Source organism: Tenrec ecaudatus, chromosome 4, assembly GCF_050624435.1.
Source record: "Tenrec ecaudatus isolate mTenEca1 chromosome 4, mTenEca1.hap1, whole genome shotgun sequence".
In the NCBI taxonomy this organism is placed as follows: Eukaryota; Metazoa; Chordata; class Mammalia; order Afrosoricida; family Tenrecidae; genus Tenrec; species Tenrec ecaudatus.
In genome coordinates, this window is record NC_134533.1 from 57,798,240 (window position 1) to 57,816,654 (window position 18,415).

The following is an 18,415-nucleotide window of genomic DNA, read 5'->3' on the forward strand; positions in this document are numbered from 1 at the left end:
TAGTTCAAACCTACCAGTCTCTCGTTGGGAGAAAGATGGGCTTTCCACTCCCATAAAGACTTGTCTCAGAAAGACACAGGGGCAGTCCTCGGGGCCTGGAATACAGGGTTGCGGCAGGCCAGAATCACTGGTTGCTGTGCGTTCTTACCTTTCCCAGCCCCAGTCTGTGGGGGTCATAATGTCCCTGCCACTACTCCATCATTAATTAAGGCTGCGCTGTACAGCTGGAGCGGCTTCACAAAGTTCCATGGGGAAATTCCATTATCTTTCAACTCCATTCCCTCTGACTTTTGGAAGCCCATGACCACGGTACCAGCACACCTGGCACACCGGGAGTTCTGCGATGCACGTGCGCCGCGCACATGGATGGGACCCCACTGATGCGGATTTCGGAGGCCTCAGAGAAAAAGCTCCACACACAATGATACCACTGGGAATGGAGGCGCCCTGCAGGCTGGCATAGCCCGCCCTCTGCCCCCTCCCGTGCTGTGCGTGCTCAGCAGCGGCGACCACACTTGCTCAACGGTTGGGTTGGTGTGCTTTTTGGGTTTCTAAGGTCCTAGGGAGACCGTGCAACGTGGAATGTACTTCTCAAGGTGCGCTTGGGGTCTACATACACACTGCTCTGCAACACTCAGGTGGGTTTTAATGAAGCACTGGAGACTGACCGACCGGCTGGCAGGAGGTCTTAAGAAGTCCTGCTAAATGTTAACACCTAAAGTTCTAATTATTGTGCTTGGTAAACACAGTCAAAAGGAGCCGGGTTTCAACCTTCTTCTTTTCAGCACCCACACACGTAAGGCACATTTCATTCTGAACCAAGTCCACTCTGAAGACTGAACAACAAGGTGACCCACACTTTCATTGTCTTTATTTTTCATTGATACCGTATGAATACAAAGTTTCTAAGAAAGCTACAAAATGTCTACCACTTTATCAAGAAGGCATCAAAATGTGTCACTTTGCAAAGACATGGAAACACCTGCAGGAACTGACACAAAAATAGCATTTTTAGAGTGATGAAATAATTGCACTTAACTGTCATGGATATTAAAGTTATCACACATATGTACCGCGAAAGCTAGAATACATTTTGTTTTGTTTTGTTTTTTTACAAAGCACTTTATAAAAAAATCCTCTGCACACAAACCCTATAATTTTCATATAACTATCATACTAAAGATAAAGTTCACTTTAAAGCCAACACATAGAACATTGCTTAAACAGAAAGGTACCAGTACCTAAACACAGACCTTAACAAGTACGAGAATACTGTACTGCCAAGAGGTTTGACCAAAATGCCTTTGAAAGTTTCCACACATGGGTTCAGAAAACGCTGTGTGAGAATTTGCCTCGCACCACTCAGTCCCTCCCACCAGCCCCTGGGGAACCTCCTTCCCCAAAGGCAGGCTCCACAGCCTGTGGCCAGGTGCAGTACAGTAACGAAGGAACCACTGACCCGATGAGAACGCTTACGTCACAAGCCCATCTGACACACAGGACACAAGACACAGACCGTGAGGATTTCATTAAGTCATGTAGAATGTGAACACACACGTGTCGAAAACCATTTACATGAAATTTAAGCATATTAAAAGAATTTAAAGGCTATTCAGGTTTCTTTTTTTTTTAATGTTACAAAAAAATTTTTTTGTTATTTTTTTAGGCACGTACTGTTTTTACTTTTTTTTGTCTGCAGTCATGAGCCTATTAAAAAAGGCCTACAGAAATGAATCTTTTAAGGAGGTGTAACAGGGACATGTAGGGTTTTTAAAAAGAAGTGCAGTTCACACCTAATTTACACCGGGAGACGAATCACAGAAGCAAACGCAAAGAAAAGCATCAGAGGTTTTTCCCTAGCGGACTGACATCGAGAGTCAGCCAGCTTCGCTGAGCGAGGGGAGGAAACCACCTCTTCACGGAAGCAGGGAGAAACGCACCAGCCTGAGAGGTGGCTCCGACCCCGCCACCCACAATGGCGAGCGAGCGAGGAAGACTCCCATGGCGTGCGCAGGGGTGCAGCCGCCCCCATGCCAACCACGGAGCTTACATGACAACCTCGACAATAAATACACACAGTTCATCTGATTTCCTGGGGGCGACTTCAGTGGAACTATCCCTTGCAACAAATTTTAAACACAAACCCTTCATTTCTAACAATATCAGCAATGAGTTTGTGACAGAAAAAAACTCTTGCCACACAAAAGCACAGTTGAAAACAGCAGGGGGAAAAACAAACAACAAACACGACACACACAGAAAGCAACAATCAGCTGTAATGTCTTCTAAGCAGTGGTGTTCAGTACCAATGGGGAGGAGCTGAGAATTCAGGCGGCTTAACTAGAACTCCTGTCTTTGGGGGAGGGAGGAGCCGGGGTGGGGGTGGGGAGGAGGGCAGAAATGTATAAACACAACTGGGCGTGGACAGAGATCCCATCTGAGCAGTCTGCCCTCAGAGTAGGTATTTTTGAAGACACCAGGGGGCGGCAGACGGACAGAAATATGGAGAGTTCAGAGGCTAACTTTCATGGAAATCTGGTATTGTTTTTAAGTCTACCCAGGGGCACAGGAAAAAATAAAATCTATTTTTTCCCCCTCCTGGCTTTTGTTTGGCTGGTGTTTGTCATCTGTTTGCTTTCTAGTCTTTGTCGTTCCTCTTCTTGACTTCTACCAGTCTGACCAGTTTAGACAAGGCTTTGAGCAGAGCCCACATGGGCTTTGAACGGGGCCGACCCTCTGAGGGCTGGAACAGTCTGTGAAGATGCCGAATTGTGAATGGTGCTCTTTGGAAGTTTCTCGTAGCACATCTGTACACGACACTCAAGAGTCCACATGTTCGCCTGGAGAAGGACGCGTTCAATTACAGTGACCCTGGCGCGTTTTTTGTTCTGCACGGTTATCTCAGTCTGAGGCTTCCAACTTTCAACATGGTATCGCTGGGGAAACCCAGTTACGTGCACGCTGTCGTCTGAGTGGGCCGGAGCCTCCGTGGAGGCTGGACACGGATACGAGAAGGACAGAGCCGTCACATCTGTCCACAGGCTGAGATCCGCTGCCACTGCCGCCTTCATCTGTGCGGGAAGCTCCCTCTCTCGGATGCAAGGCTGGGGGCGAGCTGCAATGGCGCACACGCGCAACGGGCCACAGCTTCTGGGCTCCACCCTGCTCTTGGTGCATGGGGCACGATGGGAGCCCCGGTGGGCAGACGCTAATGTGAGCAGAGGCCTGCGCTCGGTTCCTCGTCCCAGTGAGCCGAAGGCATTGCGGTGATGTCAGAGTATTTTTGGTCTCTCTACAAAGCATCGTTAGTATGGCGGCACTTCTCTAAGCTGGAATCTCAAACCAAAGGCACTTTCATGCTAGAGTGCAGACGGCTCACAAATAGCTAAGTATTTGGTCAGGTCTTTTAAAAAGGCAACGTTAAAGGTACAATTTCACTCGTTCAGAACTCAACTACCAAGTTGTAACCTTCCCGTTTGGGGGTGGACTTTGGAGAGAACCGACTGGGGCGCAAACTGCAGGCCAAGTTGTCCGTGTCTAAAGAACTGGAGGAGCGTGCACTTACTGTGCGTGAGAACCAATGCACGGTGTGTGGAGCTGTTGTCTGGCTGTACGTACTGGGCCAGCCAGCGATGGGTGACGAGAACAGGTGTCAGAAAGGCTGGTGGCAAGTCTAGTGTGTCTCTAAGGCACTGCTTACTGGAACGCTTTGGCAGCTCTGAATTGAAAACTTCCTAAAAAAGTCACAGTAGTGAGAGAAATGCTCCCAGCTTACAAGGGCTCACTGTTCCCGAGGCAGCCTTTGCATGGCACGCGCCCCCCCCCCTGCCCCCCGTGTGACATCTTGAGAGGTTTAAGGCTTTTCAGAAATGACAGCAGGGGCCGGGCTCTGCCACAGCAACATCAGCACGACGTCAGCAATGCAGACACGTCCTCCCTGACGTGCACAGGTGGGGACACCAACCCGCGGGAATCGGCTCGCCCAGTCGGTCGCACAGGTGTAGTGTACCAGAGCATAGAAAAAGGTGTACAAATTACATGTACCTGGTTTGTCAAAGTGACGGTCACTTCATAGGATTCCAATAAGTTACGGGTATACAGAAACAAACAAACAAAATTACCAAAAACAAGTTGCTAAAGCCACTAACGGTATTGAAACCTACGGGAGACTCGGGTCTGAAAGTCACCTGGGGACTCATAACACCAAGTGCTCGCACAGGGGCTGCTTTTTTGGCTGGTCTGAGAGCAGGCTCTGCTGCTGGGATGCTTTAATGAATAGAGATTGGGTTCGCGGCCTGTGGCAGGTGAATTGTCCTCAGGTGGAAAGGCTCACCAGCTTTTCGTATCTGCTGTGAATGCCCCAGGCAGTTACCGCCCGACAGGACCCGCCAGTGGGAAGAAGTAATGTCAGAAGAGGCAGGTGCTTTAGCAGAAGGAAGGGCCTATCATTCTCTCGCTTCTGAACTGCCCCTGCCCACACCCCTCTGAGGGAGCAGCGAAGCACAGAGCACTACAGAGGGGCAACTGCCACCAGACAAGTCCACGGGTTAAGTGGCAGCAGTCTCAATGCCTCACACTTATTCTGTCACTCACCACTGGGGCGGCTCTGGCTAAGCCACCTCCCCTTGGGGGTCTCACTCAGATGGGGTTCCCATCTACAACCCCAAAGGTAAGCTGTGCCCTCATTAAGCTGGTGCCTCTCTCTTCCGCCCCTAGAGGTAATACACAGAGATGTTCCAGAGGCGTCCGCAAATTGTACACGCGGTACTGACTGTAAGGAAAAAAGGAACGCAGCCCAGAGGAGATTTACTGAAACGATGAAAGACAGGATCGTGAGACCCCTAAATGTATGAAAGTATCCACGCGTTCTGTCTCGTTTTGTAGGGTTGAGGATCAAATGAGAAGCCTTCTTTCCACTGGTGTGGACTGCCGACAGGGATGAGGGTGATCTGTTGGGATCAGGCTTCCTCAGCTACGAAGGAAAGAACACTGTAGCAAGAGCGAGTGAGAGTGCTACGCGGCAGAAGCTCTGAAACAGAGGCGTGTGGACATCACGTCCCTCGCCGAATGCCCCTCCCGAGGTACTGGTGAGCTCAACCAGGCCTTGCGGGAGACGACCATCTTAGGCTCGGTCGGAGAGGAGGGCCCATCTCCATGAGAGGCTCTGGCACTGTAAGGTCCAGGGCAGTGGTTCTCAACCTTGGTGACCCAGCAACCCAGGGGACACTTGGCATTGTCTCTCCAGACATTTTGGGTTGTCACAACTGGGGCGCGTGCATGTGGGTGTGTGGCTAGAGGCAAGGATGCTGCCCAACATCCCACAATGCAACAAGGAACCACCTGGTCCAGAATGCTGAGGCTGGGGGCTAGGAGGGAAGCTGGGGCACAGGTGTGGCTCTAGGACAAGTTCTGAAGAAGCCTTGGTTCTAACGGAAGGCCTCTCACTAAGATGGAAACGAAGGCCTGTTCTTCAGCTCCTCTCTGCTTTGGCACCGGAAAAGATGCCTCCAAACTTTCCAGTGAAAACAGGACATGTCCCTGAAGCAGACCTGGCAGGGGAGGATCCCCAGGAGACAGACAGAGCACCTGAATGCCAACAGCGAGCAGCGTGGCCAGGACTGGGAAGCTTTCAAGACAGGGGAGAAGAATTGCCCACACAGTGTGAGGATCACGTGAATACCTCGGCTTGGCTGTTACAATACAAAGCTCTCTCTAGCGTCTCACTTGGGACGGGCAGAGAGGGGTCCAAGCATTAAGGAAAATATCTGTCTGGTAGAAAGCTTTTGAACAAAAGAAGATGCAAATGATCAAACAGCTTATACATTTTTAAGAGCAGAAAGGAACCCTCTAATTCAATTCTGCAACCCCCTGAAACTCAAGCGCACAGGCACAGGAGAAGAGGGCACTGACAACCCAGAGGGCCGGTGAGTGAGATCAGCAGAGAGGGTAGTTCTTCCTCTGCAGCAGGAGCGCTGCCTTCGACAAGGCCGGCCTGGCCCCACAAAACATGCTGTGTGTGACTGTGAGCCCTCTGAGGTCTGGGCTGGCCTGGGTCTGAAGGATCTAAGACAATGTGTACCGCCCCGCCCCCCCACCCCCCCACCCCTTCAGGAGTCCTGGCCACAGGAGATGAGGGGCTTCCCCTGGAGGACAGATGCAGGAAACAGAGCAAAAGAAACATCCCTAAATGGGATGGTCAGGAAAGGTCACTGCGAATGTGGTAGCCACAGAGGCGAGAAGCGTAAAAGCCTGGGCTGGAGCGGACGGAAGGGTCCCTTGAAGGTCCTGTGGAGCCAGAACAAATGGAAGTCTCTTGGTGGAGGGAGGAGGCTTGCCTTTCCCCCCTGCTCTTCCCAACGACAGTCTTCATCAGTTTGCCACCAAGGATCAGCCATACCTTATGGTGCTGCCCCCCAGATTTGGATCAAGTGTGGACAGGGTCAGAGCAGACACAGAGAAGGGAAGGGGCCTGTGCATGACATGGGCGTGGGAGAAGGAAGTGTCTGTTTTCTGGCTTGATGAAGCAGTCTTGACCATGCTCACAGAACTCAAAATTCATATCCTATTCTACGTTCCTGCTTGAACAGAGGCACGGCAATGACCAAGGTTGGTGGTGGTTGTTTTTTCACCTTTAAGAAGCTGGGGGGGGGGAGGGGAGGGGTGCCCTCTTGTCCTCTACTCAGTGAAGCACTTACAAGAAATCACCCAAGACATATGGCTGTCTCAAACCATCTGAGCCTGGGCAATGCTTTGGAATATTTGGATTGGAAAGCTGAAATTCTCTCCCAGGAAGAGAACCTCTCAAAGGAGCCTGTTTGCCAAGGCCAGATCGACAGCTGGTCTCTCTCTTGAATCCAAAGTCAAGCCAGCACTGGGACTTACCGAGAGAGGTCAAGTAAATGGATGTCCTTAGAGATCATCTATCTAGCTCTATGGATACAAAAGGAGAGATACATACCTATCAGCACCTAGTAAACTGAGTGACACTAAACTAGATGTTCAATAAATAAATGTTGAGTAACTCCACATGCCGATGTGTGTCTATGTACACATACACACACTAATTAAAGCACTAGCAAGATCACATGGACAGTGGGCCACCAGGAGAAAAGAAATCACCCACAGGCTGGTGAGGATGCTTGCGACTTTCTGGGGAGCAGAGATGCACAAAGCAGCTGAGCCTTCCCTAGTTTGACTGATGGAGCTTTCTCCTAGCCACAGGACTTTCTAGACCTTGCCGCTCACAGTGCAGTATTCATGCCAATTTACAATTCTGTGATTAAATTTCAGTGGTTCAAATATTTACTCATCTTCATAATAATTAAAAAAACACTTGGTTGTCCATATAAAATATAACTGCACACACAAGACTATAAACATTGTAAATTTTCAATATGTATCTAACTTATTGCAAAAAGAGCCATCTGTTCTTTTTTTCATTAAATAATCAGATCATCACATTAGTACAATATAATTTTATATTTTTAAATATACTATATATGTTAAGAATAAGGGGGTGACGTTTTCTTTCTTGGTAATAATACCTGTTTAAGAGTTAAAAATGGATTAGGAGATTAGTTTTTAACCTTGAGGAACAAATAAACCAAAAAAAAAAAGGGGGTTCAATTTTGTCCCATTAGGATATTCCTACCAAGCATTTAAGGCTGTATTTTTTAACATTTGGTTTTCAAAAAAAAATTTTTTTTTCATTTAAAAAATAATTTAGTGAATTACATTCTTCCATAACTTCCGCCCTAATTAGTTACAAAGATAAGTCTAAAGAGTCTTAGTTTTGTGTACTCATTTACAATTATATTTAAAGATTAATTTTACTTGTATCTTAAAACAAGAGTTTATGTTGGATTAAAAAAAAAGGAACTAAATTCATTTGAATCAAGGCTGTAAATGCTCCGTGGCAAATGCTCATTCCACTCATTTCTACCACTCAGGACACAGGTCTCTGCGGACAGAGACTTGGGGGCCTCGGGGCCTCCTTCCTCGAAGGACACAGAAATTTTCTATTTCTCTTGTTTTATCAACTGAACCAGAACTTCACAGCTACAGTGGTGGCAGGGACACATGGAAAATGACTTCCCTCAAACAGGGCTTAGAAAAGTTGGGGGTTGGGGTGACTGCAGGGCTAGGGCATCACCCCTGGGTGGGGAGGTTTACAGTCAGTCAGTCGTTCGATCATGGAGTGTGTGTGTGTGCACGTGTGTGTGCGTGCGGCGCATGTGTGTGTGTGTATGTACAGGTATCTATATATATAAATAAGCACGTTCAGTCCTTTACAAGCCTGTAGATATGATGCTGTGCTCCGTGTTCACTATTTGAAACTTCAAATACACAGGCCATGCAGAGGAGGGTTTCTTGTGTATCCCTGTTTGTTACCACCTGTTTAAACAAACAAACAAACAAACAAACAAACAAACAAACAAACAAACAAAGTAAATCAGGGCCCAGATGTACATCTCCATCACCACAGGGATGAGTCCCCATTCCAATGGGGCTGTGACAACACAGCCTTTGATCAGCCACACTTGCACCTCCACCCCACGATTTCAGGACCCTAAGGGTTCCCAAATGAAAGACCCACCTTGTAGAGAGGGCCTCCTTCATACTGTGGGCCCAAGAAGAGATCGCAATAATTCATTTTGTTTCTTTATAACAGACATTTCCCTCCCATCTGTGAGTCTCACTAGTCTTTCATTCGTTCAACATATCTTGAATTCTACTACACAGCAGCCACGCGGATGGGAGTTCAGCCAGTGGGCTGACTCACTGCTGCATTAACCAGCAGCACTGGGCCTCAGGATGCTATTTGGTGGCAGGAGGAGCAGGTAGGACTAGGATTATGACAAATGGTAATGGTTTTTAATTCACATAGGCAATTCAATTCAACCGCTCTCTTGGTCTCTGGAATGTGTGTCTCTCCTTGGGCCCGGGACCTCATTCCTGGTTCAGGTCTGGGGCTCTCGCCTCCCCACTGGCCTCAGACTCCTTCCTTCCTTCCTTCCTTCCTTCCTTCCTTCCTTCCTTCCTTCCTTCCTTCCTTCCTTCCTTCCTTCCTTCCTTCCTTCCTTCCTTCCTTCATTCATTCCCCTGCTCCATTCCCCAGGGCATGCTGAAAGCAAACCTAATCAAATGCCCTTACTTACTGGCATCCCTTCAAAGACTTCCTGTGTGGAGAACTAGAGAGGTAGGGGCCATGTAGTTGGAGTTCGGGTTAATTCCTAAGACTGCTTATCGCCCATCACCGCCAGCTCCTAGAGCTCCAAAGGCGTGCACCTGGCCTTCGACAGCAGCAGAGTGCTGAAGTGACCTGGGGCTGCTGGCGCCCCAAACTCTCCACTGCTCTATGTGCATCCAAAGACCATTTTGGGGAAAATGATATTAATGAAAGCATCGTTGTGGTTGTAGGAAGGAGCTTTAAAAAGTCTGTGGAAAAGCGGAGTTAAAAGCTAAGGAAAATTTTCCACACTTTTGAAGCCCTCATATTCCCAACTGCCATAGAATCAGCCCCTCATTCCCTGCAACTCCATGCACAAAACACCACCTGGTCCTTCCCCAGCCCCTGCATCCCCAGGGACTGTACTGCGGTGACCCATGGGGTTTTCCATCAGTTGGTGTCCTGAAGTAGATACCTGGCCTTTCTTCCTAGTGTGTTTTACTTGGAAACCAGCACAGCTGCATGCACGTGTCCCTGGCTGGCCAAGTGGCAGCTACACATGAGGCGCACTGGTGTGAACGGAAAGCCAGGTTTTCCCGCACGAAGGGGAGATTTCAACCCCTGACCGTCACTGCTTGCTATCCTCTGAAGAGTTATCAAGTAGCACATAATCCAATTTTTTCTGAAGATTCCTGGTCTCTAAATTACAGAGACTCTACTGAGTGTCCCTGCCTAGGATAAATGGAAGCAGTCTAGGAAGTGACCTATCTGTGATCACAGACCCATCAGCCACACAGGTGGCTCTCAATTCTGGCTGCACGTCTGACCCACCTGGGAGCTTTAACACTCTGCCAACAAAAGGTGATGCTGAACTCTACCCCTCAGATTAAAAAAAAATCCATCCCCCCCAAAAAAAATTCCTGGGCGAATCTAATATAACAGATGTTTTCCAGTTTTATTTATTTGGCCAGTAGTAGCCTAGAATTGGCTTCCAGTTGTTCATGAAAGTTAATCATGAAATAAAGGGAACTGTGGAGCCAGAAATCACTGGTAGCTGAAAGTCCTCATGGACGTCGTATTCACACCACAGGAAGTGGCAGAGGCTATTAACTAGGGTCCTCTGAGGGGTGCGGGCAGCTTTCCTTTTAACCTCATACCACTGACCGAGGACACGACGTGTGCCAATGAATCCCTGCAAAGTCCTTCTCTTAGTATTGTAGCTCCTTATCCCAGGAGCGAGGTAACCCTTCGGAAGGTTGAATATTAGGCCACGGTATTCTCTTTCTGCCCCTTTTAGCAAAATTGTTTTTGCCGAGTGTTATTTTGGCATTCGTCCCTCCGTTTCATCAGGAATGCCATTTTTAAGATGCGTTTCGTGAACCTGTTACTGTGTATTTTTATAGGTGTGCTAAGGATGTTGGTGCAAAACCTATCCAAATCCCCAGGGAGAAAACAGTTTAACAGTGAAAAATGCGGGGAAGCTGACATTAGAACTACTTTCCCCCCTCCCATGTTAGCTGCCTGTGCATCTTGGTTTTGTTTTGCTGTCCAGAAAGTTCTGCCCATCCTTTCCTATTTCACTAAGAAGGGCAGTGTCTCTCCTGTACCCCCGCCCCTTTCATGGTCACCGCATGCTCTGGAGAGTTACGGTTCTTGTGGACTGAGCGCACCTGATGGGGCCTTGCACAGCCTTTGTGGAAGGAGTTGGGGTATCTTTGAAACCTCCTGACCCCCAACTTTTGCCTCCCTGGTGATGCCCACACCTTGCTGAAACTATAATTACAGTGGTCCTAAGCCTGGCTGCACATTGGCATGATCAGGGAAACAGACAAACAGAAATGACCACACCTGGTCTTAGCCTCGGCAGTTCAGATTTAACGGACTTCCCCTCCTCACTGACCACCCACGGGGGGCGGGGGAGAACCTCAGCTGGCTGGTTCCACCACCTAGACCCCAACAGGCGGTCCCTTTTCTCCCTTCCCCAAAAGGCGGCCTCAAGGCAGAGCCTCCCAAGACAGGAAAGAGCAGAAACCATTACCAATAAAATTGTGAAGTTTTCCAAAACACTGTTCATCATATATTTCTCAGGTAAGTGTTTGAGCTTGTGGATGAAGTTGATCATATATTCACACATTGGGGAGCGGTTTATTCGGTACACAAATCGGCCATTCTCAAACCTTGCGTACTCCGTCTGTGAGGGAAAAAAGGATTTGAGCAGTTTTAGACTGAACTTAAAACATGCACCACACAGGTAGGGCTGCCTTTAGAAGCATGCCTGGTGAGCCTATCAAACCCATGCTAACTGATGGACTATTTGTGTTGTTTCCTTACAGGGAATTTAATTTCCAAACTTAACGAAACTGTTGTACACAAAATGCATTATTTTCCTGCCCCCTGTTAATTTAAAACACACACACACACACACACGTCAGAAACATGATAGTATTACAGGTTTTTTTGTAGTAAAGGTCGAGGGAGTGGGGGGAATAGAACTGCCTACCTAGTGACTCTGCTTGGGGAAGGTCCCTGAGAGTTGGCCCCAGTGAGCGGAGGCACCAAGAAGTCCCCAGAACCTCTCTTTCCCTTGAGCAGGTCTCCCAGGTTACCAGGCCACAGCGGCCCTGAGCCTCTTCTCATCAGCTATGACAGAATCTCACAAGACAGGAGGATTTTCAAGGCTGTAAGTCTTGACACAAGCAGATCGCCCCATTCTCTTCCTCAGAGCAGCTGGTAGCTCAGATAGCTGGCCTTTCAGTTAGCGTCCCAGCGCTGTAACCCCTGCACCACCAAGGTTCTGCGATGGTCGGATGTCTATTCTTTTATTACAGTGAAAAGTTAAGATATCGATATCTCACCAAAATATCCAGACACACACTTGGACCTAAACCAGATCAAAGAGGAAGGACACACCGGCCAGGGTACAGTGAGGAGAAACGGGTGTGGGGTCCAAAGGAACAGGGCACAATTTGGTTCTCTCTGGAGGAGAATGAGGCAGCTTCCTATGTCTTCGCCATTAAGGAGGAGACATTATGGAACAAAAATGAAAATCTTAAAAAAAAAAACTCCACAAAATAAACCCAAGCCACAAAGGAATCAAAGGGAATCGGGGACAGAAAAGTAAGGGCAAAAGCTCAAGTCAATGAAACTCAAAGTAAAAACCTAGGCGGAATAAATTCACAAAGCGGATCCACTGAAAAGGCAAAATAAACAAGCCCTCATAAACAGTGGGGGGGGGGATTCGAAAAAAAGAAAGCGTATTTTCTTTTTAAGGTAGGTCTAAGACAAAGTGACAAAACCACAATTACAGTGAGATGAAGAGATGCTCAGAGGGTAACTTCACGACTACGGAGATTAAAGACCCACCCCCCACATTACCCCAAGAAGAGATGGGAACGAGGAACAGACTAAAACTGCTTTCAAAGGGACTGAACCCAACGTGAGAAAGGGCGCACAGAGCAAGGCCTCCATCACTAAGGACTATGAAACCTTGACAGGACGGTCAGCGAAACGTGCCAGGCCACAGACAGGACGTCCCGGTTCTCCTGATGAGTGCACTAGCCACTCGGTGCCCAGTAGACGCCACCTATGTACCCCAAGCGGGACTTTCTTCAGCAACGTCGTGAGGGTTCACACACACAGGAAACGCACTAACCCTGTTCATCATATCAACAGACAGGAGGAGGAAAACCACACAGCAAGAGTTGCTGAAAAACCATGTGACGAAATACTGCAGCGAGACGAAAAGCAACTCAGGTACCACAAGAATAGAAAGCACTTAAACACTCTCTTTAATAAAGACTACTTAAAAAGTTAATATGACCATAAATGGCAAAAAGAAAAGCCAAAACAAGAATCCCCATATCGTTTCTATTAATCATAGGCAACTATAGAAGGTTAAGGAGCCCTAGAAGCACAGTGGGTGTTTCTGTGTGGGGCTGTGAATCTCAAGGTTGAGGGTTCAGAGCCACCAGCTGCTCCAAGTGAGAAAGATGAGACTGTCTGCTCCCAAAGATGTACAGCCTTGGAAACCCACAGTTCTATAGGGTGGTTCCGGGGGGAATCGACCCGATGGCAGGTACAAGGATACCAGCCGCGATGCCATTTATAACTGTGTTAGAAGTTTTAGCAAATGAGAAAGGAATCATGTTTTAAATCCTAGCATAAATGGGGAAAACGAGAAAGACTTTTCTTTTTCACTGCTGATCTGACCACACAAAGGAAACCCATGACTTCCAGGGAAGGGATGCCAACAAAGGAGACCCATGATGGGGCAACGAGAATGTGGTAGGGTGAATGACAGAAAGAATGACCATTGAAGGCAGTGGCTCTCCACCTTCCTAACTCTGCGACTCTAACACAATTCCTCATATTGTGGTGACTCCCAACCATAAAATTATCTTCGTTCCTACTTCATAACTGCCATTTTGCTGTTATGGATCGGGCAACCCCTGTGAAAGGGTCGCTTGACCCCAAAAGGGGTTGCAACCCACAGGTTGAGAACCATTAACTTAAAAAAAGTTGGTGGAAAAATTCAATTATTTTCTAATTCCATTTTCCCATAATCTTTTCCAAGTCCCGTTGTTCATAAACCAAGTGTTTCTCTTTTCTAGCACTTAGAATCTAGACATAAAGAATTACTAATTTATATAATATTTAGGAATTGATTTAATAAAGGCTAGATATATATGACATAGACTATCATCTTTAATATATATGAGTGTACCCCCCAAAAAACAGAATTTCCCCCCTCCAAAACTATGCATTTAATTTTTACACAACCGTATTACCTTCAAAGTACTCCCCATTAAACTTAATACATTTGTCAATTCTGCGATTCCATTCTTGAAAACATTTTTCAAATTCGTGTGTTTGAATGGCTGACAGCACCCCCTCACTTTCCTGCACATCTTCTACGTCAGTCATCAAATCGCTGTCCTTTCATGTCCTCTTTCTTTGAGGAAAGCAAACGGAAGTTGCATGGAGTGAGGTCAGGTGAGTAAGGTGTGTGGGGCAAGAGAGGTAGGCTGCTCTTTTGCCAAAACTGGCGCACTGAGATGGCTGCATGAGCAGGTGCATTGTTGTGGTGGCAAAACCAGTCCTCCGTCTGCCACGAAGCAGGCCTTTTTTGTCTCACGCCGTAACGCAATCTCTTTGGAACCTCAAACTAAAAAGCTTGATTAACAGCCTGACCTGGTGGAACGAACTTCAAATGTACTATCCCCCTCCCATCAAATAAACAAATGAGCATCGTCTTCATCTTTGATTTCACTTGCCAAGCTTTTTTTGGGCAAGGTGACGATGGCGTCTTCCACTGGCTTGATTGATGTTTGCTCTCAGGGCTGCATGAATAGCACCGTGTCTCCTCAACAGCAATGACCTTGGATAAAAGACTGGGTCACTTTGGAGCTGTTCTTTCAAAGCACAGCATGTTTCCACTCAATGCTCTTTTTCCTGGCCAGTCAGAACCCAAGGCAAAAATTTTGCAGTGTTCCTAATCATTCCAAAATCTCTACTAAAATTTGCTGAATTGAGCTCCAAGAGAGTCCAGATAACTTTCCCATCTCTTCAATGGTCCATCAGTTGTCTTCAAGCACAAGTGTAAGAATTTTGTGGGCATTTTTGTCCGGGAAGTTGACGGATGTCCAGAATGAGGTTTGTTATTAATCGACATATTACCTTTTTTGAAACATGAAAACCCCTCATACACTTGAGTTTTTCCCATAGCGCTGTCCTTTTAAGCTGTGTTCAACATCACAACAGTTTCTGTGGCATTTCTCTTGAGCAGGAAACAAAATTTCATAGCCATACATTGTTCTCTTGAATCGGCCATCACAAAAAAAAATGAGGTTTGAGCAAAACTGCTTTTATGAAAAAATTCACTGTGACCAGAAAGAACCTTCCCAGGAAACACCACTGGATGCACTAACTCAGAGAGAATTGCTTGATGCTTTCCTAGTGGGAAAAACGTGTACTATGAGCACTCCACCCAGCAGAGATTTTGGGGGGTACCCCCTCGTGTGTGTGTGTGTGTGTGTGTGTGTGTGTGTGTGTAACAAGATAGAAATGCAAAGGTTCTTGGTTGGGAAGATTTAACAACAAAAATGTATCCATTTTCTACAAAGTAACAGCTAAATTTAAAGCAATTTCAATCAGATGGCCCAAACATGCCCCACCCCCTTTCAAATTTTGGAATGATTTCACTATTTGTAATACTAAAAGCTGGTCACTCGCTTAGAACAAATGTGAAAAATTAGAATGAGGCTGACTTGCTTTGGCAGATGAGAATATACTGTAAAGCCAAGGTCATTCAATCAACATTGTAGCAAGAGAGAGACTGGGACAGGATACAGAGAATCCAGGAACAACTCCCTGGATATATTTGGTAATTTAAGGGGCAGGTCAGTTTAGATGGGAAAGGGTGAATCATTTAATAAGTGACTTTGACACAAATGCTTATTGATTTGAAAGAAAATAAGAGCAGGCCCCCATTTCATAACAAATACAAAAGAATAAAGAGATACGGAATTTTGCCTGTCAGACTATTAGTTCCTCCATGAAAACTCTGGATTTAACGCATCAAAAGCAACCTTTCTCTGCTCCCTCAACTTGCAGAGCTTTGGATGTGCACTTAGCTACGGACCTCAAACTTCATGGGTGGGTTTACTTCCTCTTTAATATGAGGTAAATTTGCCCTCACTGTGTAATGATTAGGAGCTCTTGTGGCTATGTGTTGGGCTGCTAACTGTAAGGTCAGCAGTTCAAAACAACCAACTGCTCTGTCTGTGGGAGAAGGACCAGGCTTTCTATCCCTGTAAAGATTTAGTTTTGGAAGATATGACAAAATAACGAGGTATAAATTACCAAGGGCATATGAGGGGGGGGGAAAAGGGAGGGAGGGGGGGAAAAAAAAGAGGACCTGATGCAAGGGGCTTAAGTGAAGAGCAAATGCCTTGAGAATGATTGGGACAGGGAATGTATGGGTGTGCTTTATACAATTGATGTATGTATATGTATGGATTGTGGTAAGAGTTGTTGGAGTCCCTAATAAAATGTAAAAGAAGAAAAAAAAAAAAAAAGAAAAGGTACAAGTGTTTCAAAAAAAAAGATTTAGTTTTGGAAGCTGCGGGGGCAGTCCTACCCTCCCTATGAGTGGGCAATAACTTGATGCCGTGAATTTGGGTTTGTTTTTGAAAAGATTGGAGTCAGCCCTTCCTGATTGAAACAAATTCTCCACCATAATCACCTTTACTTGCTGCCCTTGCAGCTTGTGAATCAGGGACAAGCCGCTGACCCCTTTCTTGCACTCCAAAGACAACCAAGCTTGTTGCCACCCCCTCCATTCCAACTCCAAGACCCCATAGGACGAGCCGAGCTGGCCCCGTGGGTTTCTGAAACTGCCACCTCTTACAGAAAGAGAAAGCTCCCAAACCCAACCTAAGTGCCATCAAGCAACTCACAGCGACCCTAGATGGGCTCCCGGGCTGTCAATCTTTACAGGCGTATGAAGCCTCATCTTTCTCCCCCGGAGCGGCTGGGGTGTGTGAGCCTTTCAGGGAGCAGTCCAATGCTTACCGGACACAGGCAGCAGGCTAAGGTAGAGCCATATGCACCTGTTCCAACTTTACCCTACAAAACCTTAAAGACACAGTGAGGAATTGATTGTGCATGTGGTGCCCGGGGATTTAGTATCTAAGGCAGCGGTTCTCAACCTGTGGTTCGAGACCTCTTTGGGGGGGTTGAATGACCCTTTCACAGGAGTCATCTGATGAAGTAGCAATGAAAATAATTTTATGGTCACGGGGGGGTCACCACAACATGAACTGTATTAAAGGGTTGTGGCATTAGGAAGATTGAGAACCACTATCTAAGGACCCACTGGGGAAACTCAGACACTTAAATTCCCTGCTCTCCACTCACAGGCCAGTCGGGGTGTGTGAGGGGAGACATACACGCACATATGTTTTTTATCCATGTACAGAAAAGTATCCTTCATGACTCAGTTATATGGTAGTGTTATGTAACCTTCACCTACCATGTTCCAAACTATAGACAAGTAATGGCTTTTTCTCAGCAGAAAGCCCCCTGGTTGCAGGTCTCTCACCTCTGCCTCACTGTACAGGTATATTCTCTCACCTCCACTTAACCTCCCCTCCCCTCTCCTTGGACTTCCTGAATACAGAGCCAGTGCTCCTGCACTGTGGGCTCCGGCTGCTCGCACCCCTTCTACTTACTGGCATTCCTCAAATGAACCCTGTCACATTGCTTGCCTTCCCCTGCCCCCCTTTTCTCTGCAGCTCACGCCCCATGCCCACGGCGGTAAGGACTCTTCACTGGTATGTCCAGCCTTTGCCTCCTTCCCTCCCCCGAATTCCAGATCCACAGTCATCCCCTCGGGCTACCTCCTCTGGGACTCTGCTTCTTGGCCTCTTCTTTATCTTTAATACCCTAGAACTTTCAAAGTTCTGCTCAGAATGAGGGCCACACTCGCTTTCGTCAAGTGGTTTTATGACACATAGAGCCCCGACTGACAACCTAGTCCACTCGTGCACCCCCTCTTCTGTCAGCACACCCCAAAAACCAAACTCACGGCCACCGCGTTGGTGCTGCCGACTCCTAGCGACCCTATAGGCAAAGAAGGAACTAACCGCCCCTAGGACTTTCTAAGACTAACTCTTTACGGGAGTCTTTCTCCCTCGGAGTGGCTGGGTTTCAAACAGCTGACCTCGCAGTTAGCAGTCCAACGAGTAACCGCTACGCAACCAGGGCTCCTTCTATGGGTGCTCCACCTGTAACAATCTTCACAAGGCCCCTCCGGTGCCCAGGGACCTCGGAGGGCTGCAACATCCCCAAACCCTCACTGAGCCACCTAAGAAACCCCACCCAAACCAAAAAACCCTTGGCCCCACCCCACTGTGTCCAACACCCCTTTCTCACTCCTCCACATCATGGTTTTGTCACCACTGGGGTCACCGCCGGGCTCCTCTGTGACCTGGACCACGTCAACTACACACTGTCCTCGGAATACCCACCCACACTGCAGAGTCCAACTCTAAATGCAATGTCAATTTAACACGATCCACCCGGAGCGACCACTCACAAAAACAGGCATTCTTGGGGGAGGAGGGAGAAAAGAGGAGCTGATCCCAAAGGCTCGAGTAGAAAGAAAATGTTTTGGAAATGATGGCAACATATGTACAAGTGTGCTTGATACAATTGAATGGTGCATTATCATAAGATCTGATTTTT

At 47.3% G+C, this 18,415-nt stretch overlaps 1 protein-coding gene across 11 annotated transcripts in view; it reads right to left on the minus strand.

The window, feature by feature from the left end:
• Window positions 1–854: 854 nt before the first annotated feature.
• TEAD1 (TEA domain transcription factor 1) overlaps window positions 855–18,415 on the minus strand; it is a 285,413-nt gene continuing 267,852 nt past the window's right edge. For all 11 annotated transcript variants that reach the window (XM_075546044.1, XM_075546043.1, XM_075546042.1 and 8 more), the window contains 2 exons: window positions 11,208–11,360; window positions 855–8,394 (listed from right to left, as the gene is read on the minus strand). In XM_075546044.1, coding sequence (XP_075402159.1) covers window positions 8,281–8,394; window positions 11,208–11,360 — 267 coding nt within the window. In that variant the 3' untranslated portion in view covers window positions 855–8,280. The remainder of the gene's footprint in view (window positions 8,395–11,207; window positions 11,361–18,415) is intronic.